We start from the raw sequence: 25,372 nt of genomic DNA on the forward strand, positions 1-25,372 counted from the left end.
ATACATATTTTCCATCATGAATAAGCACACACACAGATGCAGCCAAGCTTCAATCCAGAAATTAAATATTTGATCAATCAACAAGCATTGTCATCCATTTTGCTTTTCGAATCTCTAAATTAATTGGCATTGGAATTCTTTTAGCTTTGTGGAATTATGGTTGATGTTTGGAGCACTTTCTCCCATAATGGATGAGAACTTTTGGTTGACTGGTAGTTTTAGACAAATTCTGATGCCCCTATATGCCCTCTTTTCTCTTTTAGCTCCTTGCCTCCTCTCCTTCTAGGTATTCATTAATTTCATTTTCCTCCCATCTTGGCTTACTACACTTGCGTGTTCTTGAAGGTTTTCTCCTTTGCCTTAGACTTTTGTCATAAGTAACATAAATTAGGGCTTAATTTTTGAAGCAACAATGACTAACCATGTCCAGTATTAATAATTTAACTGTGTTGGGTATGAGCTGCTCTGATTCCTTAATAAATCATTCTTGTTGATTTTCAACCCTGAACCTGTGTTTTCTTAAGCTAACAGTGCACAAGAGAGCTGAATCTGTAGACTCTCTTTTCCACTTTCAATATTTATATGCAAAATATTTGTGAACGCTCTGGTTTGCTGTCAAAATGAACTTTGCATAATTCTTCCGCCTTTCCAGGTTGTAGAGCCTTGGCTTACGTTGTCAGTAACATTGGTCGCTAAACACACACTTGCTGAATAATTGATAACTTATTGAAACCACTTTCATTTCTATATGTTCTGTGAAACCTTCCCATACAATCACTAGTTAAATCATTTTATGAACCTTGAAAGAATTTTGCTAGGACATTAGATGTGTATTTGACCTGAACATTATTTGCTGCAAGGTCTGTCAAAACAGTTGTTCTTTGGGAGGTTTATGTCATTCTAATGAATTCATAGATCCAGCTGCCCGGCTTATTTTGACAGCAATGGGGTGGGGTACTTATTAGTGATGTCAAATCTATTATGAATAAGGTTTGGGATGCCTTTAAAATTTCCTTTGAGATGCCTGCTCTGATCAGGCTCCTGATTTTTCCAAGTAGATCTCCCCCTGCCTCTTTCTTGCATGCACATATACAGTTCTGTAGATATCCTTTTAACAGAATAACTGGATAGTAAGCAAGAAAAGTCTGGAGCTTTCATCTGCCAATTAAACACTGGCATCAATTGGAATTGAATTAGCTCGGTTTGATAACTCTTTCAGATACAATCATGTTCTAGTATGAATAAATTTTGGATACAGTGATCTATCCATCTTAAATTATAAAAGCTGTTCTAAATAGTCTTAATGAATATTTTGGCTTCAAATTGAACTGAGTCGATGCAGTAAACTTTCATAAAGGAGCAGCGGCACATGACCATAATGATAGTATTAGTTACTGTTTGTAAATAGGTTTATTCCTTTGTCTCTGAAACACCTTAATTTCGACTGGAGGTTTGATATAGCACATCGTGACTTTTGTGTGGCAATGATTAACCAAAAATTGAGCATTTATTTTAAGCCTGGATGATTAACCAAAAATGCTCAATTTCATGGAGATTAAGTGCATTCTGATATATGCATTCTGGTGTGCTGTAAGCAATCTGCTTTTAGATGGTACCATAGTGCAATGGCTCTGGCTTTAGTGCCTTCTTTCAATGTTTGTAGATGATTTCTAAAATGAAGGAATTGAGTCCTAGTTGATTTGCGGTGTTCCATCTTCAAGAAACTGGTGTTATGTGTCTGTGCAGTTTGTTGGGCTGTTACTGTTTAGAAGGACTTGAGCTTCCAAATTGAAAGCTCAATATTTTTGCTCTCTAAAATTTGACGGATTTTTTTTTCCTATTTCTGAATTTTCATGCTTTTGGTTAATGTTCTCAATATCAAGTAATGCCTGTTAAAGATTCAAAAGTTATTTTTCCACCAGTTTCTTGGCAATGTCTATAATGTATCACTACTGCCCTAACTTTTTATAAGGAATGTATGCATATATGATCACCATAAATTTGCAGGCTGCAAAAGAGTTTGAGTCGGAGCTTAAAAAGGAACCTGATTCACTTTCAGACAGCCCGGGAGAAAAACCTACAGGGGTCAGTGAAGAGAAGAAACAAGATGTAGAAATATCAAGCACAAAGGAGAGTGTATAAGGCTGTAGAAATATGTCATTGATACAAAATTTCCCAACTTATGTCTGCAATATCCTTGTCGTTTAGATCATATTATTTGTTGCACTAATGTAGGTTAGTGAGAAATTGCGGTTTTAAATGGTAAATGATAATGGTTTGTTAGTCTATTTTGTTTGGTGTCTGGTGCCTGTTTTAAGAATAAGAACATGGTATATTATATTCATTCAATCTCAATCCACTCATTTGTCTTGTGGATTCTTATGTATGTTGTTAATTCAAAATATAATTGAGAGAAATGAGTGTGTTTGGAAAATTAAATGGAGTGTGAATAGGATTTATTTAATTAATTTGGCCAAAATAAAGAATTGTAAAGATATTGACGATACACTTTTTTAAGCGTAGCAGAAAAGTTAACATGTAAAAAAATTCCACAATTTAGCTAACAACAACTTAAATATGTCATTATTCGTTAATTAATCCAACCCACTTAGTGACCTTTGGAGAGGAATAAGGGATCGGATTGGTTATAATTGACCTTATCAAAGACATTGGTCTACCTTGTAATAAATTAAAAATATCTTTTTTTCTGTATAAAAAAAAATTAAAAGTTAAGTAAAATAAGTAGGAATTGATTTTCTTTTCTTTTATTTTTTTTTTTACATGGGTTGTGTTGTTTTCAAAGATAAAAAAATAAAAAACTCTAATTGGTCATGTTAATTTAGGTCAATATTAGGTTGGATTTAATTTGGTCGGTCTAAATAAAAAAAAAAAAAATCAAATTTCATTAAAAAATAAATCAAAATAAATTGATTAGTGAGTCGAATCAAATAGATTGAATTTGCTTTTAGAAATTTTAAAAAATTAAACCAATTAAACTAGAAAAAAAAAAACGATTTCCATTAAAATTAAAATTAATTTTTTAAAAAACCGGATTGAACCCATTGATTCAAAACGGAATCTATCGGTTTTATGAATTATTGTCGGGCCATATTATTAACATACAATGTAAAAAGGACATTACAATATGCATCACTTGAGTCATTTATCCATCATCTTATTTGCACTAACATAAAGAAAATGATGTCATTTGCTTTGTGATGATATTTACATTTCAATTTTATATATTATTCATTGCAAAAGAATAATATATCTTCATTTATACTTTAATCACAAGCAAAGTCGAGATTATGAGCAGATAAATTTTCATTTGCCTTTTTTCAACCCTAATTAATAATTAATAATATCTTATTGACAATAATGATAGAGATTGTGCTTAATCTTATTATACCTTCAATTTAGTAGGGGTATGCCTCCCCTTTGAATCATTTGAATAAAATTCACTAAGTTGATGATAATAATTTTTGCAGTAAAAAAGACTCGATCACGAGACCAATTAAATTACAACTGATTAGTATTCAATTATTAACCGAATTAAAAAAATTATTTATTTTGAATTTACAAGTAAAATATTATTTGCAATAGAAAAAATTTCGAATCTCTTTAGTAAAATTACATATTTTTATAATTATTAATTATTTTAAAAGCGTTTAACTGTTTTAATATTTTTTCCTAAAAGATTAAAAGTTAAATCTCATGGCAATTAACTTTTTACTTAATTCAAACATCGAACGCGAAAAAAAAAAAAAAAACAAAACATTATAAGCTACCTCAATAACTTTTAAAGTTGGTAGAATAAGTTATATAAAATGCCAAAATGTTTAGGAAACCAAAAAAAGAAAATGTGAAGTCACAGCATTTCTAAGCGCGTATAGATGGATAAGCTAAGCAGACTCCACCATTTTCACAGTGCATAGATATTAAAAAATCAAACTTTCCCGTTTTCTTTAAACCAGAGCTGGGAAACCACTCACGAGGCACAAGTCAGGGGCAAAAGCAAAGCAGAAACCCCATAAAACAAATACACAAACAAACAACATAAAGAAAGAAAAACGCAGAACTTTAGAGCATCTCTCTCTTTCTCCAAACAAGAACTTGAAAATAAGAGCAATAAGCCATACCCAATTACCCATAAAACCATCTTGGAATCCGCAATTCCCTTTCCGGTTATTGGGTTCCGGATCTGCTACCCAATTCACCAACACTTGCTTTTCTTGGGTTACCAGACATCTCCTTCCCCTCCATATTTGATATTCCTTTCCATTCTCTCTCTCTACAGGAAAAGGAGTAAAGGCTCTCCTTTACGCATTCTTTTTTCTTCACTTGCTACTATTATTACCATATTATTATAAACGCATTTTTTTTTTTTTTTTAATTTTGCATGGCGGGAAATCCCCCACCTGAAGGATTAGGAGATGATTTCTTTGAGCAGATCTTGGCAGTACAGCCAGGGTACGGCGCAGGAGGTGGTGGCAGTGGTGGAGAAGTGGTGGGGTCCACTTTGCCTATGATGGGTTTGCAGTTGGGGACTGGCGGTGGCGGTGGCGGTGGCGGTGGTGGGCTTAGGAATAATAATATGGGAATGATGCCTTTAGGGTTAAACTTAGAACATCATGGATTTTTAAGGCAACAAGAAGATGATGGTGGTGCTTTAGATACCAATAATAATGCTTCTTCATCTTCTACAACTTCTGGAATCAATGTGAGTCCTTTTTTCCTCTTCTATTTTCTTGTTCTCTTTCTTTGTCTAAACGCTGCTGTTTCTGTTGTCTATTATTAGTGTCTATATACTATAGTTGGTGGGTTTTAAGTGGACTTGCGTGTTTTGTTTGTATGTTAATCCTTTGGTGGTGTTGGGACAAAGCATATGGGTTGTCGGTTTTGGATTTTCTTTACAAGTTAGAACAAGTTGAGATGAATTTGTCTGCCATTTTAGGGAACATTTTAATTTTATTTTTCTCCATACTATTATGAGAAAATACCGCTATTGTTTAAGCATTCATTTCTTTAGTTAGGAGTTTCTTATGGATTCCACTATAATCATCACAGGGAAAATTGGCGATCATAAAGGATGTTTGCTCATGGGTAATACGTGTAAAATGAAGGGAACTAAGGGGTAATTTGGTCAAAATATTTGATCTGTACTTGGTTTATTTCAGGATAGAGATTCTGTGCACATGGCAAGTTTGTTCCCAACTTTTGGACAGTTGCATTCTCAGTCAATCCGGCCTACACCACCACCTCCACCATCTGGTCCACCTCAGCTCCACCAGGTAAACTTTTGTCTTCTGGCCTCAAAATACCCTTCTTCTTGTGTAACTAGATTTCCAAGGCTATTCTTGTTATTCCAAAATGATGTTCTTAGGCATCTTAGGAGGTATTAAGTGCACATGGTCGATGACAAAAAAATCTTTATGCTCTGTGACGTAAAGGAATTAGTTTACACTGAAAAGGTGGAGGAATACCTGCTAATTCTATTAAAAAAATTTCAGATTTTTAGGAAATAGTGTAATCTTGTTGCCAATTTATTTAGATTTTTGCAATATGATTTCTTCTTATAGGCTTGAAATTGATTTTGAAAAAGAGTTCGTATCTGAATTTTTTTTTCTAAAATTAGTTTTGTGCCTGTAAAAGCTATTCCAGAGAATGAAGAATCTATTTTCATTACCCCATGAAAAATCTTTTTAATTCAATTCAGAAATTCAAAATCCACTATTGACAGAGGACTCGCTGAGTTCTTTTCCTACTGAGAGGAGAAAAAAGAGTTTTGGACATTATAGTCTTCTTAGCTGGTTGTGTTCACGCGCTCTGAGAGAGCGCTGGAATTTGATTGGACTAGAAAACAACTTGAGGATACTGAAATATAGAATGGCTCTACACGTGCGAGTGCCAAACGCGGGGGTTGTCTCTTTCAGTATTTATATTGGTAATTTTTCATACCAGAGAGCCTATCAATTTTGTGGAAAGGTGAATATAGCCACGCGCTTCTATGATTGCAATAACACGTGGAGATCACGCGAACCTGTGCTTTGTTGTTTCTGTAGCAACCCTATAGAAACTGGTCCAGGTCAAAACTTGGTTTCTGCTTCAATCAATTTGCAGGTTTCTGGCATGATTTTCTGCGATCAAATTAATAATTCACTGGATTATTATTTCAATTAGCTGATTGTATATCGCCTATTTGTCCCACCTGGTATGGACCTTTACTCTATTATTAGTGTGATTGTCATAAAGAAATTCATTTTTGGATTTGAATTAATATAATAGACTCAGATAGAACAGGCAGGAGAAATAGTATTTTCCCTTGCACATGAACACAAATTAATATATAAAGCTATATATATATATATTTGTACCTTGGTGTCTCTTTTTTTGGCCTCCTTGAAGTCCTATTTCCAGGATTCTTAGGCTTAAATTTATCAGTTGATGTGCTATTTGTGCTTGGTTCATGTGTTTAAGTAACCTGCAAAAGATAGTTTCAATATGTTTTTGAAGGGCTGGTTTCTCCTTATAGACATTACTTGGTTAATATGTCTTCTCTTTTCTTTCCTGCTGTATTGAATGTCTGATTAAGTCTCTTCATAAACATTGTTGCAGCCGTTTCATGGTCAGCCAACACCTGGAGCAGTTTCTGCTATATCACAGCCACCTGCCATTCGCCCAAGGGTTCGAGCAAGACGAGGACAAGCCACAGATCCTCACAGTATTGCTGAACGGGTAAAAATCAGTTATATTTTTCTTTGCATGCAGGTTTTTCTTGTGGAAAGTCCTTTCTAATGGTGCAATAGGAATCCGCCATTGTACCCATGTAATGTGTAGCATGTGAATGTGTTGCTGCTTGCCATTATATAGCATTTCATGTGAAAAGAAAAAGAAAAGAGAAAAAGATTTGGCAATGCACTCCTCTGGAATTTCTGATAACATAATTTCAGTGTCAGAAAATCCCCTAATGTTCCTTCTTTTCAAGTTTCAACTGATTGCAAGACTGGATTTATAATTAGATATGCAAGTAAATAGTATGTGGAAGTCAATGAGTATGTGTAATTTGCATGAGTTGAAGCTTCTAGGCTCTCATTACACATCTTTAAGATGGATACTATTGGATCTTCATAGTTTCCATTTGCTCTGGGCTTTAACATGATAACCTTGCACACTTCCTTGCCTATCAGAGATTTAATGGTGCTAATGTCTTTGAATGCTTTGCAGCTTTAAGATGTTTCATACGCAGAATGAGCACAAATCTTGTAACAATTTTGTAGATGTTTCTGTCACTCTAGTTTGTACCTGCTTTTGATTTTTTTTCCTGGGTGCAGTTACGTAGGGAGCGGATTGCAGAAAGAATGAAGGCTTTGCAGGAGTTAGTTCCAACTGCCAACAAGGTTCACATATTCTTGATGCAATTATATTTTCATTCCATTGTTCTGGCTTTGCCTCCCTTTCTGAAAATTTTCTTATATAAATTTGAATTATTTCAGTGTGCATCCAATTTAGAGTTTTTCACAGTGCATTTGGATTTGTGATTTAAGGGAATAGTGAAGTACTAGCTAGAGGATATAGTTAGCTTAACTTTAGGCCACATTTTTCTTTCGTGTGTTGTAATTCTTATGCTTCTATTGTGATTTCCACTAACCACATAATCTTATGCTATCTTGCCACCATAGCATGCATCCATTTCATGGTCATTACACTGTAAAATTGTCAAAATTAATTAACTTTCAACTCTGTAACTGAAATTGAAATACATGTATGCTAATATATTCCAATTTCCTATGCAGACAGACAGAGCGGTGATGCTTGATGAAATTGTGGATTATGTGAAATTTCTGAGGCTACAAGTGAAGGTATTAAAACTGATAGTCCCAACAAATTCGTAATATATGGGAGGTTGACATTGTATATTTATATCATCTGAAAAGTGTATCCTTCTGGTACTTACTGTTGAAGCATTAATAGAATTTTGTTGTTCCCATCCACAAGATGCAATTGATTCCAACAATTTGTTTCAGACTTGTTTTTTTAAGTTTTTAATAGGTCCTATATCTTGGTAGGGTCTGTCTGATTTAGTATCCTGAACATAATTGAAGAACTTTATATATATATATTTTTAAATGAATTAGTTAAGCTGTAATGAGCAAAAATGACTTTGGGCATAAAATCTTTATACTGCAGTTAGGTCATTATTGAATTGGGACCAGAATTCGATGTTGCTTTTCTCAAATTTGAAGTGAAATAATTTGATTTTGTTTTTCTCGATCTCATGTGGCTTTGATCACATTAATATTGATCAAAAACAGGTTTTGAGCATGAGTAGACTGGGTGCAGCTGGTGCAGTCGCTCAACTTGTAGCTGATATACAACCATCATCAGTTGAGGCAGTAAAATTTTGTTGCTTCAAACTCTTATTTATCTTGATTTTCTGTTGTCTTATATGTATGGTTGTGTTTTAGAAAGTATGTGAAATTTTTGGTACTATGAACAAATTGTTGTGCAGTTCATTAAATTTTTATTGTAATATTATTCTAAGGGAGAGAGCATTGAAGGAGGAGCAAATCAGCAACCTTGGGAGAAGTGGTCGAATGATGGCACTGAGCAACAAGTAGCTAAGTTAATGGAAGAAGACATTGGAGCTGCTATGCAATTCCTTCAGTCCAAGGCACTTTGCATCATGCCCATATCACTTGCTTCGGCCATCTTCAGAACACACCCGCCAGATGCACCATCAATTGTGAAGCCTGAATCAAACACTCCATCATAAACCTAATCAAGAATTAAGCACCTCCATGTGCTTACCAGTCATTCTCATCAGGCATCTGGGTCCCAAGTCTTGTCGTAGTCCACTTTTAGAGCAACACTTGGTTGAATTTTCCAACTCCTTTAAGAAAAGCGGAAAAAAAAATTAGCCGGTGCTTCTGTTCATCCCCTTTTTTCCAGTTTTGTCAAAGGAGTCATTGTCATGTCAAGCAAAGGCAGAAATATCACGAGCACTCGATGTTTTATGCTAAGGTCGGGTCAAGGCAAGGCAAAAGATTCAAAAGCTCCATTGATGTGCCTGCTATTTTTAATATCTGTGGTGGGGTAAGTGGGGGATGACCAAAATGTTAGTGCTGTAAAACTCTCTTTTTTTCTTTATTTTTCTCTTTTGGATAGTGGGAATTGTAGGGTCAGTCAAAAGGGATTGATGGGTAATGTGTCTGATGTATTTTTAGAAATTTGTATGCAAGTACAAATATAGATAATTCTTATAATTGTAGGTTGTCTTTTAAAGCATGTTAGAAGCTTCATGGTTTTAACAAGAAATAATTATGTTGTTTTATAGGATGTATTTAAGGTGTGTGTAGCATTTGATTTTTTATTTTTTTGGTTTTCGTTTTTTATGTTACTTCTATACATGGATTTGGAAATTTGGAAATTTTGCTCACTAATTTTAAATTTTGAATTTTGCTCCCCAAACTTCCTAAGAGATCACTAATTTTAAATTTTGCTCGCCCATCTTACATTGTTCTTAAAGTCTGCACGTTTTAACTTTTAAAATCTTTCAACTTTCCAGATCATTATATTAATAGATGTCTTTGATGATTAATTTTTTTCATTTCAATGTATGACGAATTCATTTCCGTATTTTGCATTCTACTACTCTGTCTTCCACTGTCCTAATTAGTCTCATTATTCTAGAAGCTTGCTATCAGCTTTGCCTTAATTTATTCTCTTTGGACCCCTTTTGCTGGATTGAGGTGTCACAGGTCTTTGATAAGTGTTTTGTAACAATAAGTTATTTGTAAAATTGTGATGGATATAGTCAGTTGACGATGATTTGCTCTTAGCAGCCCATTTGGCCACCATCTTCTAGTGGTCTAATGGCCACCACTAGTAGATTTTGGATAATGTTACTTCTATACATGGATTTGGAAATTTGGGGAATTAAAAATTTTGGTCAGGTTTGGTTGAATACAACTCTCCCTTCTTTGATACTACTTGTAAAGAAAAGAAGTCAATTTCAACTTTTAAATTATCTATCATTTAGCTTAAAGGTTTTTCCCTAACCTCCTTACTTATAGATAACTTACGTATATCCTCAAAGCTGTTTTTCTGCTACTATTGAACTTTTTTTATGTATAGGAGTTCATTTTTCATTTTGATGAATAATGAATTTTGAATTCTAGAACTCAAGGCCACAAATTTAGAACTATTTGGGGAAATTACTATTTAATCCCTCAAGTTTAGTTATTAGCCTATGAGGTTTATCCATGTTAAAACTATTTAATCATTTTATCCATAAAATGCCATTTTACATGTAAGTGCTCATATTTAATATAGTTATTAGTATTTAAATTACTATTTAGTCTTTCACTTAACTACAAAAATAACATTTCTTGAATGAAAGATTAAAATGCTCGGTTAATGGCTTAGTACTTGGTGCCCATTCAAACAAAGAGCCTAAAAAACGGAGTAGAAAAATCCTTGGCCCAGCTCCGCATCACAAATTGCCGAATACCAAACGGCCCAAACTACAATATTTTTCCTTCCAATTCGCAGACGACAAAGAAAAATTTTTCCGTCGTTTAAGTGCTGCACCAGAGTAAAGACTCTTTCCTGTCAGACGGACGACAGGGAAGAACACAAATTGTAATTCGCATAAAAAACAAACCTTTTTCTCCTCTACCGTTTGTCTCATTCTTTCACAGCTTAAGGTTGTTGATTGTCTACATTCTATGGAATTACTGTTTGATGCTGTACTTTCTTTGTTCCCTCTGTGACGTTGGCTTCAGAATCAACCATGCTGCTCTCCGTGAGTATTCCGACTCAGCAATGTTGAATATAATATGGAACTTTCCTCTTCCTGAAAATCACTGTAATAGTTGTTTCTCAAACGTAGCTTTCGTGCCTCTGCTGCATTTTTATCTATGTATCGTTATGGGCAAGGCATTCGATTTCTCAGTGCGACCACAAGAAGCAAGAAGGTTAACTGGGATCCTACTGTATCCCTTCAACTTAATCACCCATCCCTTGTTTTGCTTGAGAAAAGCAATACAATGGATCATTTCAAACAGATATTGGGGCAGATGATGAGGAGCAATCTCATTGGTCAAACATTTCCCATGAGTAGACTCATTTTTTTCTCAGCAATTTCACACCCAGAAAACGTAGATGTGGCCTTGATTCTATTTAATCAGTTCACTCCGAATCCTAACCTGTATATTTACAACACCTTGATTTCTGCATTATCTGGGGTAACTACGCAATGTTTTAGCATATATAATTCTATGCTCTGCTTTCGCATTGACCCAGATAAACACACACTTCTTAACCTACTTAATGCTGCTAAACGTGTATCAGAAGTTAGGCAAATTCATTGCCATGCAATTGTTCTGGGTTTTTCAACCTATGGATATCTTAAAAACTCACTCATTAAGTTGTACTTTGAAAATGGACTACTTTGGCTCGCACATCAGGTATTTGAACAAATGCCAGCTCCAGATGTTGTTTCGTTCAATATCATGATTGCTGGTTATGCTAAGAAAGGGTGTGAGTTAGAAGCTTCACAATTGCTTCGGGAAATGATGGCTTTAGGCCTTGAACCTGATGATGTTACTATGTCAGGTCTTCTTCTTTCTTACGGGCAATTGGGAGAGGCACGATTTGGGAAGGCTGTCCATGCATGGATAGAAAGAAGGAAGTCCATTACTTCTGCGAATATGATTTTGGGTAATGCGCTATTGGATATGTATATAAAATGCCAGGAGTTGAATCTTGCCCAGAGGATATTTTCTGCATTAACGGAAAAGGATGTAGTTTCATGGAACACCATAATCACAGGATATGCCAAGGCAGGTGATTTAGATCTTGCACGGAGATTTTTTAATCAAATGCCTAGCAGGGATCTTGTATCTTGGAATTCTTTAATTTCTGGGTATGCCCTTCAAGGTGATTTTCCGATGGTAAGAGAATTACTCAATGACATGTTGGTGGAGAAGGTTACACCTGACAATGTCACAATGGCTAGCTTGGTCTCAGCGGCTGCTGAAATTGGAGTTCTGGATCAAGGGAGGTCAGCACATGGCTGGGTTATTAGAATGCAGATTAAGATAGATGCTCTTCTGGGTTCAGCATTGATTGACATGTACTGCAAGTGCGGAAGTATTGAAAGGGCTTTCTTAGTTTTCAGGGAAATTATTAAAAAGGATGTCGTGGCATGGACAACAATGATATCTGGATTTGCTTTCCATGGCTATGGAAGCAAAGCATTGGAACTGTTCTATGAGATGCAGCAAAATGTAGCTCCAAATGAGGTGACTTTCATTTCTGTTCTTACAGCTTGTAGTCACAGCGGACTTGTAGATCAAGGACTTAAAATATTCAATTGTATGAAAGAATACGGCATTGAACCAAGAGTTGAGCACTATGGATGTTTGGTGGATCTTTTAGGTCGATCAGGCAGGTTGGCGGAGGCAAAAAAGGTCATTGAAAGGATGCCTATGAAACCAAGTCGATCTATATGGGGATCAATACTGAATGCTTGTCGAGCGCAGGGAGATGTGGAAATGGCAGAGATAGCTTTGACAGAATTGCTAAAGTTAGAGCCTGAGGAAGAAGGTGGATATATATTGTTGCACAACACATATGCTGCTAATGGACGGTGGAGCTATTCTAACAAGATTAGAAAGACTATGGAAAGCAGAGGAGTGACGAAGGCTGCTGGTTGCAGTAGTGTAGTTATTGATGGAGTTATTCACAAATTTCTGGCTGCAGATAAAAGATACCCAAGATGGATACAAGTAGAGTTGGTTTTGAACTGTTTGACAAGTGAACTGAAGTTAGGGGCTGATCGTCCTTTGGAATCTATACATTCATTACAGGACATGTGTTGACAGAGGTTCTCAATTCTCATCTTTCACAGTGACATTTTATACTGTTTGCTTCCTGCCCTACAATGTACCACCATCACAGAGGACATCCATTCCTGATCCATATGTACATTACATTCTGCTAGAAATAAATCTGGTAATTGCAAGCATACTGTATACTAATCGATGGATCATTTTTGGTCTTGTTTGTTATCATATTGCTTCCATTATTGAATCTGGTTAAAGCATTGGTCTTTTATGCTTAATTTCACGGCCGAATTCCTAGGTTTTCATTAAACATTCCAATTTTTTTTCAGTAGTCATTTTAACATGAAGAAATATCATGCTATTAAATGATACAAAAATACCCTTTGTCCGAAATAAGATGCAGGAAGTGGGCAATTCAACAGAAAGCCAATAGGTTAGCTCGAGTTAGCCATCCCTCAAGCTGGAGGCAGATTCCTAATTTGCAGAATTTAGGAAGTCTATTGTCAACAAAATTCAGGGATTTCAAAACCCTCCGTCGAAAAGACAGAACGGCCCGCACTCATTTTTCAAGTAGGATAAAAAACTTCAAGTGGAGAAGTCAGAGGAGAGATTCTTTTCATAGAAACATAGAAACACTTACGCAACTAAAGGAGAAATAATTCTCTTGGGCATCTTGAATTTTCATTTTTTTACAGGGTACCTCCACTCAGCAAGTGTGATTTCTGTACAAAAGGAAAAACACAACTACAATACCTTATCTTCAAAATTATTGTACATCCTACTCATCACAGGATTAGATTAGCAAATAAAAATGGATGAAAAGCCTCGGATTGTTGGATATATTGTCAGTCCCTGCACAAACCACCTCGTGATCTTTGTATGATTCCCATCACATTCCCGTAAATGCAACCAGCAACAAAATTGTGGTTCCTAGAAATGGACAACACAAACAAATCTACAGATGAACCGAAAGAGATATGGGTGGAATATCAACCCTCAAGTATTTCAAAGATCTATGCTGCCAGCAAAGACATATTTAATCATGTTGCTCCAGAACTTGCACTGACTACACCATCTCGCAACCCTTGTAGGCACAAGTGTAGTGTTCTTTGCACACTATCTGCAACCATCCTTAACCTTCCTTGAGTAACATCTCCGGTCGAACATCCATTTACTTCCACAGTTTGAATCACCCTCCGTTTACATTTTTCCCAGTCATCAGCACGCAACCAACAAGCTCGGCCGCCATGGCTTCCTTCCATACCAAGGAAAGTTACATTAGTATTTTCGCCGAATGAATATCTCAACCTCACTGAGACACAGTAGGGTAACCAAGCAGCTCCACCAGCAGCATTTACATGAGGTATATAAGCAGGATCAAGAACAACGGTAAGTGCAAAATCAACAGAATTATGGGGCCGATTGTAATGAATATTACTTTTTGCTGCAGATGAATTCTCAGAGTTCTCATTCTCATTCAACCCAGCATGATTTTCAAGGCATAGTTCAATGCGGGGCTTTTGCCCCGGAGCTATCTCTCCACCTTGTACCTGTGTCAATCCTTTTTTCCATGCAATCAGTTTTAAAAATTCTCTTAAAACTGAAATGGGCAAGGTGAGAAGGGTGATGAATGATGCAACACGAGATGCATCATAGGGCTCTGATGCTACACGACGACTGAAATAGTCGCATATCTCTCCTATTTCAGATTGGTTTAGCTCTTCTTGAGATGTCACGGAGTTCTGTTGCTGTTGTTGCTGCTGTTGATGATGAAAGCGCTTAACACTGAGAACCTGAAGAAGAAGTTGAACTCTGTGGACACTTACAGCAAATACATATCCCCTGCAGAAAAACATGCAATTAAATGAGGAAAAGGAAAACATGCAGATTCAGAATAAGAGGTCCCAAGCAATTTAATGCCTTGAATTATTTAGTGATGCGTGTGAATATACTAAAACTAATGCCCAAGCAGGAAGTCTCCATATCATTATAACGAAGCCAACAAACAACAATACAAATATTCAAGAACTTCAAGAAGTTTAAAATGCATAATAGATCAACACTGTGGATAGGCAAGAGAAAACAATTTGCACATGCAGCTTAGAAAGATAAGATGATGATGACTGTGAAATCGATGATATATATATATACTTCACTTGGAGGACCAACATATCAGCATTGACATTTGAAGAACAGTTCAAGATGATAAAACCATACTTTTAAACAGCAGATTAAAAAGGGCAACATATAACTCTAGGAAGGCCAGAAAGGACTCTCAGAGTATCATCATATTGTGTCTAATTGATCATGGCCACAAGATCCTATGGTACCATCTGATCTGATCTCCTGCCTAGTCAATCACTTCTATGAGGAAAATGGTTCAGTCCTTGAGAAATCACTTACTCCTAGACCATCCCCTTTCCATCTCCCTCATATTTTAGTTTTTCCACAACTAAAGTCTTTTTTCCTATATGTTCATACCACCGACCCCCCCTTCCACTTCCCCTTCTAAATAAGGTTATCACCTAACAGTCTCTCTAAGTTTGCTATGAGTTCACAAAATTCTGTGAAACATAATTTCCTAAAAAAGACTATTGGAGAACTTACGAATTCCACATGTATTTCTACACCACCCCAAAGCAATATATATGCTCTTCATTTCCACTTCACATGCCCCAGGAATCATGAGCACAAGAATTAACCAAGAATCAATAATTAGGTTGACTATCTAGTTGGGAAGATGGAGCCATGGGGATATCTTGCTTGCAATTTCCACAGTTTGCATGAACTTCATGTCGTAGGACAACCATGATCAATTTAGACAGTTCTGTAGGAATTAAAGCATTAAGTCACTATTCTATTCTACTATGAATTAAGGCATCAAGTCAATATTCTAGCAGGATATTCAAATTGTGTTCGGCTACTGAATCAACAAGTGCTTTGATTTTATTCTAGTATATAGGAAGGCATTGCCTACTGAGGTTCCTCTCTTGTTGCGACGATTTTTTCTAGGAAATCGCAAAAGACACACACACATCCCAGATGATGGCGATTAGAAAGCCAAGGCTGAAGCTTTATTCTTTAGGTGCCTTATCTTTGTTCCTCAAATGGCATTAGGAACAAAATGTCACTCAAGACCACCACATAAGAACCTAACAGTCTTGTTAAAGGGGGGATCAAATGATGTCATCTCGCATATTAGACTACTCGCTCAATTGCTTTTACCTCCAAAACTGTCAATGTCTCTAATAAAATTCTTCTCCTCAGTAGCTTATGCTTGTGAAAATGAAAAACCTAAATGTACAAGTAATTGAACACAAAATCACATAATTTGCAAAGCACAACACGCTAAAGTGAAAAAAAATCATTGATTAACAATAAAGCCCAGAAAAACAAAAAAAAGAAATGGAAGCTACAAGGAGCGGACATAAAAAAAATAACCTACATATTTTTAAAAATTGAATTCCTTTGCTAATTAGGGAAGGGAGAAAGGAAACTTTGAAACAAATCGTTTTTACTATCTTACCCCACAAAAAAACGCAAGGCCGGCTGTTCCTGGTCCAAATTCAAGAGTGCACCTTCATTGTCCTTCAATATTGATCCTAGGATCTCTTTCAGAAGATCTGGTAACTGCGCAAACAGCCAAAGGACTCCAAGGTATTTAAGAATACCTCTTAGAACCTTCTTAAGAGCAAGAAGAGGAACCCAGCCACCCCCATACCCTCCATCATCACCAAGACCAATAATGGCTGTATTTAGTTCTCCTCTCACGTGAGCAGGGACACCAGCACCCGGGGATCTACGTATAGGCAATCCTGAACTCACAACAGCCAAATTTGAAGATCCTGGAACAGCATTTCCAACACGATTTAGAGCAGCAACTTGGTTTGCTGCTCTTGAAAGTGCTGCAGAACTAGGCATGTTAACTCTATTTCCATTAGCACCTGACAATTGAGAACCTGCACCTGGATTTGCAGTGTTAGAACTTGCTAGCCCAACTGTCTGTTGACCACCAGCAAAGCCAGAATCTAATCCATTCAATTCTTGGGCAACATGCTCCATAATGAAAGGTCGAAATTGTGGACAAGGCAGTGATCCTCCAGCTTTGTGGCCTTCTTTAGGTGGTGTTGCCGGTTGCAACCAAACCTGATCTCCAGCAAAGCATCGCATATCAACTGCAAAATTCTTGCGATAGATAATTCGGATCCAGTATGGACCGCGTAGAACAACAGAGACATCAATTGGCAAAAGTGAGCTAGGAACAATGCCAGGGCCCCCTCGACCAGCAGAAGCTAACATTGCAGGACCATGGAGATTGTGATTCCCAAGAGGGCCAGTACCAGTAGATGCAACAGAGTTCACTATTGAACCAGAAGTTGGCTGACTAACATTATTAGTTGAACTGCCAGGCAAAACCCCCTGGGATTGTACATAACCTGCCTGTTTCGGCATAGAAGCAATAGCTGATGTTACCCCAGGAACCCCTGGAGAAGGACCAGCACGTGCAGGCCGAGTAGCGGCTGCCAGAGCATGCAATGGTCCTGCAGTAAGGCGAATGCAATCCAAAAGGGATGCAACTTCGGCACCATTTATAAAATCTTCCAGAAACTGCAAAGAATACCAAATTCCGTAGATAAGTGCATATCACTTAAACAGCAAATACAAAACTAAACCACAAAAAGGGAAGAAACATGCTAGAACTTGTATAATACAACAAACTCAAGCCTAGTTGCAATTTCATCAAGTAATCTAAATCAAAATTGGAAAGAAAAATGGTATGAAGTTCTAAATAATGACTTGGAGAAAACATATGATTTCCTGATCTTGATTTGATAACTGTTATGACAAATAATAATATATAAAGAAAAGATAAATATATATTGTGGTTTGTGGTTTTTTTTTTTTTTTTTTTTTGGGGGGGGGGGGGGGGGGGTGGGGGAAAGGAAAACCAGGATAAATAACCATAACAATAAAGATAATTTACCTTAGTATGCGGCCATAGTTGGTCAGGAGAAACATGCATCGTGCATCCTTCTTTACCTGATTCCCACTCAACAACAAAGCGAGCAAGGACACCGGTCCCAAAACTGAACCACAAACTCATTAGTCCAACTGCCTCAATTTTAAATGCTCTCCTCATCTGTTCTGATAACTTATCAGCTGCCTCAAGACCAGTTTTGCCTCCAACTGAAACTTTAACATCAGAAATTAGACTGCTTTCATCTGATTTCTCATCTGGTCTTACACCAAGCAGCTTACGCATTCCAAGGGCAAACATTCTAGCATTAGAAAGCCTTCTTATATCTGCCACTAGCTTCTTAATGCTATCAGCCTCGACAGACTGATAACTCAGAACAACGCCTTCTGGATCATAACGAATATGGGAATCTACATCAGAAGTATTGGCAATACGAACCCCAGAGCCCCAGGGTGTGGTACTGCTTCCCTTCTGAAGCTCCCACAGATCTCGGAAGTGCTGATCATTTATTTTAACATCCCAATACATGCTTCCAGGTCTGCCAAGTCGCAAGCATATGTGCTGCCAGGAATCGCCTCGAGCAAATGGAAGCCGGAACCATATATTTGAAGATGCATTTCTCAGACCAACCTCTTCAACATATGGAATTTCAAGGGCCTCCATCTGGCTAGTTAGTCTGGCATGCTTAATGCAAAGTGAACAATGCCTAACCACATGAAGTAGAGCAGAAACATAAATGCTAGAAGGTGCATTCCCCTTATTTGCTTCAGCTATAAGATTCCCATAACTGTATCCTTCATTTTTAAAGGCAATTTCTGATGATATAAGCATCTGTGATGAATGCTGCTGAGAGACAAGTGATTCTGTGGTTCTCCTTCTCTTAGAAAATCCTTCCTTGGTGTCTATATCTTGGAGTGATGGAATCAAATTTAACACATCTGAAACTGTCCGTTTTCTTGGATTTTTGTCAGGTTTGGAAACATTATGACCAGATCCATGATAAGCAGTATCCCCTGCTGCCTGGGCTGAAAAGAAGTGAAATTTTATTTCTAGTCAAAAATATGTCTAATACAAGTACAAATAGAACAAAATTGGAGGAAGTATCTTACATACGGGAGTTGTAACTAATGAGCTTGATCCAGTGATTCTTATAGACCCAGCAAGAGTCCCAGTAGGGGAGCTTCTCAGCGCATTAGGCTTGGCACTTGGCGTGGAGGCTCGAGAGCCGGTTGACTGGGTTGGAGATAACAGTCGGGATGATCTACTTCCTGACAGGACATCCATTGACATATCATTCAGCAGTCTCGCATGATCTTCATCTACTGAGGAATTAGAACTAACCTCAATAGAATGAGGAGATCTCAGAGAAGTCAAATCCTGGTCAGATTTTGAAGCTGGTAGTTTTTTTACAGTTGCACTCCTTCCTAGACCAGAAGATAGTGAGCAAAATGAATTTGAGTGTATTGGGCCTCTCATATTGTTTGATGGATACAAAGAACCATTATAATTGGAAGCTGCACTGGAAACTTTTACAACATTGTTCATCTGAGATACCTGAAGACCTCCTTCCCACTTAGGAGAAGGCGTTCCAGCTTTAGCACTATGAAGATTCATCGGAACAGAGCCAAAACGAGAAGCAGAGGAAGCATTGAATGAAGTATGATTCTGGAGAGGGAATGAAGGTGCAGATGCCCCTTTCTCAAGTTCAAATACTTCATCGACAACAGATGAGAAACTTGATGGAGGGCATCCTGCAATTTGCATAGGACCTTCAAGACTGAACTCAGAAAGAAGTCCATGTTCAGACGTCTGAATGGAACCCCCAGCATTAGGCAAAAAACCATTCAATTTTCCCAAGTCAAATAGACTAAGATTCAACTCGTCTTCAAGCATCTGCATCTGGCTAACATCAATTTTCTTTATACGCATCACATGATTTGAATCATTAAAAGAATGACTTTTCCCAGATGAATCTGGCTGAGTCTCCAGCAGCTTGAACAGAGGCTTGAAATCCTTATCAAGTTGCACAAGCAGAAAATATGAACTCCCACAATCTGGAAACCCCATTAGCAACATTGTTGAACTGTTCATAAGGTTTTTAGGTACTTTCACAATAGTGAAACCATGTTCATATACCTGAAAATTTCACATCATCGAGCTGTCATCACTCTGTTTAGGAATAACATCAGGAATTTAAAAATCTAGTATTCTACCATAAAACTTTCTCCTGTTTTAGAACTTCTATATTCGCATTACAAGAAGAAAAAAAAAAAAGGCAGGGAGGCAACAATTACCTTGAGGCCTAAAAACCTGCCAATAGAAGCAAATAAATGCAAAATGCTTTTGCTTCTCAGGTTGATAAAAACTTCAGCAGCAGTTGTACTTCCTTGATTTAAGGCTTCTTCATATTCTATCAACACCACAGGCATAAGTAATCTATGGGACGATCTGAGAAGAAAGCGGCCATTCCTGCGAATCCAAAATGACAATCAGGAAACTTAAAGAAATGGTAAAATTATGTCTTTAGATGGCACCAAGTATCACAGCTAAGTGCCCGATTCACTGCCATGTGCATACCTCAAGGACCAAACTTTTGTTTTCAATTCTCCAAAACAGAGAAGCTAAAGGAAAAGGACATACACTCTGGAAACAATGTCATCATGTAGGATAAAGAGTAAAAGTATAACCAATAAGTTTCTGTTCCAGCAGTTTCTATTACATAGACTCTCTGCAATACAATAGCCACTTTATCATTAACCTAACATTTAAAGTAGTTAGAATTTTCTAAATATTTCAACATTCAAAGTTCTTCACAGCAATTTCACTTTCTCTCAGTTTATTAGTGGATGATAGCCATACTTAGCATTGACGCTCTCAGTTTTAGAAGACGCTCAGTTTTAGAACATATAGGAGCTATTTACTTGTAGGAAACTAGGGTAGTTTTCCAGAGAAAAATTTCCAAGGAAACTGGAAAACAAAGTTTTGTGTTCAGATGTTTCAGTTTTCTTTTTTGAGAACTGGAAACAATTTTCCAGTTTTCCAAAATTTTACAAAGATTTTGGAAAACTGGTTTAAGTTATTTTCTACAGTTTTCTTTTACAACAAAAGTCATTCTTCTCCAACTGTTTTCCATTTAAAAAAAAAAAATTAATTGTTAAAATTATACATACACATATATACATGCATAGGCCATAGGCAGCAATATAAATGGGCAATAAAGTTCTGCTTGCACGTCTAAAGGTAGGAAATACCTTGTATTTATTCCAAGCGTGAAAAATGATGAGCCATAGGCGCGCACACATAGTGCTTCTTGTCCCTCATAGTCTCTACCATCGTTCTTACTTTCTTTCTGCAGACATAAATTCAAAGCAAAAAGAATAAATTATGTTATAGTTATAAACTTAAGATCATGAATTTCAGTATATTGCACATAATGGGTATCTCTTAAACCAAACAATTCAGTTCACAAGGATTATAATTGTAAAAATGCCATAAACTTAATTAGTAGGCTTCTTCAACATTTGTGTAGCTATATTTTATTTAGTAGAGAACTGTTAAACCTCAACTCATTCAAAAAGCAACCCACACAAAGGATGTCAGCCTACCTTTTTGCTGTCAACATCAGGGTTATCCATAAGTGATTGAAGCACAACATCACCCGCAACACGAAAGATTTGAGCATTCTTTACCAGCTCTTTCTGAATTTCAAGCAGACGAGTATATCTATTACAGCATATTGCTCTTAGCAACAATTTTTCAACATCAATACAACTGTGGTCAAGGGAAAATTCTGCCTCTCTATCATTTTTTGGATCTACAACAAAAGTACTATGGACACACTTTATCTGCAAATCTGGTCCAGGTTCAATTTTTATAAATGGGCATGTTCCTGAATCAGTAGCACCAGAGTTTTTATCCAAATCAAGCCAGTACATAATTTTCAACCCAGGTGTGCGCATACCACCAGTATAATCAGTTTCTCCATCTTGATTTAGTTGTCCAGACCCAGTACTACCTTCGGTTATGAGTTCAAACCGAATTGCGTCTTTCCACCTTCCTTGACGGAGTGTTTGTACTTGCCTTATTACAGTATCCATAATTAGAGAAATGCAAAGATCATGGAGGACTGAATACAAGAGCATGAACGGATTCTCTGCGGCAGCCATTCTGCGCTCTAAATCATCTCCAAGGATATGCCGCTGCAATTCTTCCAATTTCACGAGTCCGCTTCTCTCACCAACAAGCAACTCCAAATGCAATATTCTCCACATTGATAGATGACCTCGGTAACCAAGTGTAACTAAGACCTTAAATTCACCTTCCACAACAAGTAGTGCTGTACCATCAGAAACTTTCACCTCCGAGATCTCCTTCGGCAGTGTAACTTCAAGTAACTTGGAACGCACAAGCGTGTCCAACTTTTTTAGAGCTAGCTTCTGCTGCTCTTCAGTTAACGAGCTCTGCATACCTACATCTTCTAAACATTTTGGCAGACGCTGATAAGATCCAGTGAGAAGAACTTCTATAGCAGATGGAACATCATAAATAGGAGCACGAGCCTGCTGTAGCCCCTCATGCATGAAAAACAATGAATCTGCAGCTTGGGTAAAACATGCATCATGATTTGATAGGGTAGACTGAAGTTGCTGGCAATATTGTATCAATGGAACCTGAAGATGATAATAATTAAAAGAACATGAATTAGAATAATAAAAATAACCTCAGGTCTACATGAAATTGACTTTATGGAACATAGGACAATAATCTTAAGGAAAAAAGCTGATCTGAAGAAAACTTAAAACACATCAACAGAGTCGAATTTGCCAATATTCGAAAAGTAGGTCAACCTGGCTCATTCTCATACTATCATAGAGCATTATATTTGGATGATACAGTTGATGAAACAATGATTATTACAGAATACGTTTATGATTGCAATTTTCTACTAATTTGTCCAACCAACCATCCATCATACCATAAGACATAGAAATCACCCAATACACCACTATAATCACAAAGGTTATTGGTTTGTGATCTCATAAAATATGCTGAATCAATACCAACATTGTTTCTTCTTGAAACCCATTCAGTTTGTCCCTAACATGATGCAGATGTGACAAGTAATGGCCACAATATTTAAGTAGGAACAACTTAGCTAAAAAAGAAATGATAGAGGCCAAGAGAAATGGGGCCAAAGAAAATTTCTCCGATCATGGTTTATTCAGTTGGTTTCTAGTATTATTTCAATTCTTACAGAAATAATGGCAAGTTCACCTCAAAAGTGCTTCATTTCCTTTTTTCTCAACTGATACATTAACAGTATGAAAAATTGTTTCCTTCCTGGGTTCCCCAATAATATACACGACCGTTGTTGATCTCTGCTCTTTTAATATATGTTCTTTTTGGAAGTTTCTCCATAGAAACATGCAATCCTTTCATATCTTGCCAAAGTGTCAAATAACCAAAAAAATATTTAATTTTGGGTTAATGTTCCATTAGTTTTAGAAAAATAGTTTTCCCAAAGAAAAATTTTAATTTTTTCAATTCCCTATGCTTGGGTCATTGGTAATCATTGGTCAATGGAAAATGTTTTGTTGGTGATGGAGAGGGACTTTTTCCGAACTTTGACAAACTCATGAAAAGGGAAAGAACCTATAATCAAACCCTAAAGCATAAACTATCACCATTATTGCGAAAAGCTAATACTAGTCGTAGTGAACACCATAATTTACCCTTCTATGTAATTCTATAGCATTCAACAACAAATTGAAATACATGGATTTGGTATAGATGTAATTCTATTGCATTCAACAATAATTAGAAATACATGAATTCCATATAGATATAGATGTTTTCATATTTTATCTGTTAAAAAATTTTTCTTTGTCCAATGCATATTGATTCCTAGCGTGCAACTAAACAGTAAAAGATAACTTACTATGAGACAACCCACTTCCAAGAAATATTTTGAGAAAACGTACTTCCAAGAAACAAAGCTTTAAATTCAATGAGCTAGATTTCAAAAGAGTCAAGCTCCACAAGGGCACAAAGAATTCACAATTTGCTTTCCAGTTCTACAGTTAAAGGCCAAATTGGATTACTAATAGTTCATGCAAGTAAACCCACACCTAGAAACTCCTTTCCCTGATTGGCTAATTTCTTGCTATTTCCTGCTGACACAGTTGATTAACTATTTTGAGTTAACAATCTTTTTGAACAATACTTGAAAGAGTTCTAACAAAACCACAATGGTGCACTGCTAATCTAAACATCAAACTCAACAGTTAAGAACACTTAGCAGGAACTTTGCAACCGTGAGGAAAGCAGGTAATCAACCAAAATTCGAACTTCTTCCAGGAAAATGTGAAACAAAACCTAAAATTACAATGTTCTCTTAATCTACCCAAACAACAGGATTGTTTCACATCGATGACCTCAATAAACCAAACCTAAAATCACATTGACAATTAGCTTAAGCAACAGATAATTGGGCGACTAACCTGTTGGCACCACTTAGCGAGGACATTGAGTCTAAGCATGCGTTGCTGGGTCTTGACCAAGTACCTCAAGAGGTTAATCTTTTTCTCAGACTCAGATTGGTTAGTTGATTTAGATTTCTCAACCAATTCTTTCAACGAAAGAAAAGATTCCTCGGCAGCACGACTCACAAGAGTAGATAACTGGACAGTTTGTTGCCCCAACTCGGCCATTTTCTGTTCCTCGTATAGGTTCCAAAGTTTGGGCCTTCTAAACTGCCGGTTATGTCCTTCACTGGATCTGCATATGCAATATCCGGTTAAACGTTAAAAGGAAGAGGATAGAATCTAGGGTTTTGGTGAGGGAGGGAAGCTTTGTATGTTCAGAGTTCGATTTTAAGTTGCCTGTGTTTAGGGGTTTTTTTTTTTTTTTTCTTAGTCTGATTTTGGAAGAGGACGACCGAATGATGAGGAGAAGATTGGAGGCGCAATTTAACCCCCCCGGCCCCCTCTTCTTCTTCTTCTGAGGGAAATAGGAGAACCGAACCAGCGAGAGACGTGAGATTAGCCTATATAAGCCATTGAACTTTCCATGGACTGGGCTCCACTCACCAGTCACCACGTCAGCTTTTCTTTTTCTTATTTGGTTTATTTCTTTTCTTTTTTTTCATACCAAAAAAATTCAAGAAAACACCAGAATAAGATTATCTATAGTTCATTTAAAATTTCATACGCAAATAAAATTTTCACTTTCATTTTCTAAAAGTTCAATTTTTATTTAATAATAGAAACTAAAAATAACAAATTGAATTTTATTATATTTTTAATAAAAGAAAGAGTATAACTCAAAAAATTATACTATGTCATATAAACTCTATAAAATATGCAATATTTTTTCTTTTTAGATTTTGATCATACTATATTTCATATTTTATATTTGAGATTTGAATCTCGACATCACTAATATAAATTAATTGTATTAAGTTACAAATTATTTAGATTTTGACGAGAAATCAACACTTATTGAATTCATTCACATGACTAATTAAAAAAATAAAATACAGAACAAT

At 36.4% G+C, this 25,372-nt stretch overlaps 3 protein-coding genes across 9 annotated transcripts; 2 read left to right on the forward strand and 1 right to left on the reverse strand.

Moving 5' to 3' along the window:
* Positions 1 to 3,867: 3,867 nt before the first annotated feature.
* Positions 3,868 to 9,340, forward strand: LOC149498617 (transcription factor UNE12-like). Of its 7 annotated transcripts, XM_089717970.1 has the most exons (9): positions 3,880 to 4,305; positions 4,425 to 4,720; positions 5,068 to 5,103; positions 5,178 to 5,291; positions 6,616 to 6,735; positions 7,332 to 7,397; positions 7,794 to 7,859; positions 8,313 to 8,393; positions 8,543 to 9,340. In XM_089717970.1, the coding sequence occupies exons 2-9, from the start codon at positions 4,526 to 4,528 to the stop codon at positions 8,771 to 8,773; spliced, it is 909 nt and encodes a 302-aa protein (XP_089574096.1). In that variant the 5' UTR covers positions 3,880 to 4,305; positions 4,425 to 4,525; the 3' UTR covers positions 8,774 to 9,340. The 7 variants fall into 7 exon arrangements, with proteins under 7 accessions (XP_089574097.1, XP_089574092.1, XP_089574093.1 ...); XM_089717971.1 differs by having other exon boundaries at positions 3,868 to 4,720; positions 8,313 to 8,448; positions 8,543 to 8,704; XM_089717966.1 differs by having other exon boundaries at positions 3,875 to 4,720; positions 8,313 to 8,390.
* A 1,247-nt stretch (positions 9,341 to 10,587) lies between these two features.
* On the forward strand, positions 10,588 to 13,076 carry LOC149498618 (Tetratricopeptide repeat (TPR)-like superfamily protein). Its single transcript, XM_089717605.1, has one exon. It carries the CDS (start codon positions 10,920 to 10,922, stop codon positions 12,882 to 12,884), a length of 1,965 nt encoding a protein of 654 aa, XP_089573731.1. The 5' UTR covers positions 10,588 to 10,919; the 3' UTR covers positions 12,885 to 13,076.
* Positions 13,077 to 13,493: 417 nt separating this feature from the next.
* Positions 13,494 to 24,844, reverse strand: SWP (RNA polymerase II transcription mediator). Its single transcript, XM_089717604.1, has 8 exons — positions 24,327 to 24,844; positions 21,432 to 22,496; positions 21,078 to 21,175; positions 20,121 to 20,295; positions 18,936 to 19,962; positions 17,833 to 18,851; positions 16,375 to 17,456; positions 13,494 to 14,690 (listed from the first exon to the last, which is right to left on the reverse strand). The coding sequence occupies exons 1-8, from the start codon at positions 24,534 to 24,536 to the stop codon at positions 13,889 to 13,891; spliced, it is 5,478 nt and encodes a 1,825-aa protein (XP_089573730.1). The 5' UTR covers positions 24,537 to 24,844; the 3' UTR covers positions 13,494 to 13,888.
* Positions 24,845 to 25,372: the final 528 nt, after the last annotated feature.

This window comes from Jatropha curcas, chromosome 2 (genome assembly GCF_041381405.1).
Source record: "Jatropha curcas cultivar XTBG-Jc1 chromosome 2, XTBG_Jcur_1.0, whole genome shotgun sequence".
Taxonomy (NCBI): domain Eukaryota; kingdom Viridiplantae; phylum Streptophyta; class Magnoliopsida; order Malpighiales; family Euphorbiaceae; genus Jatropha; species Jatropha curcas.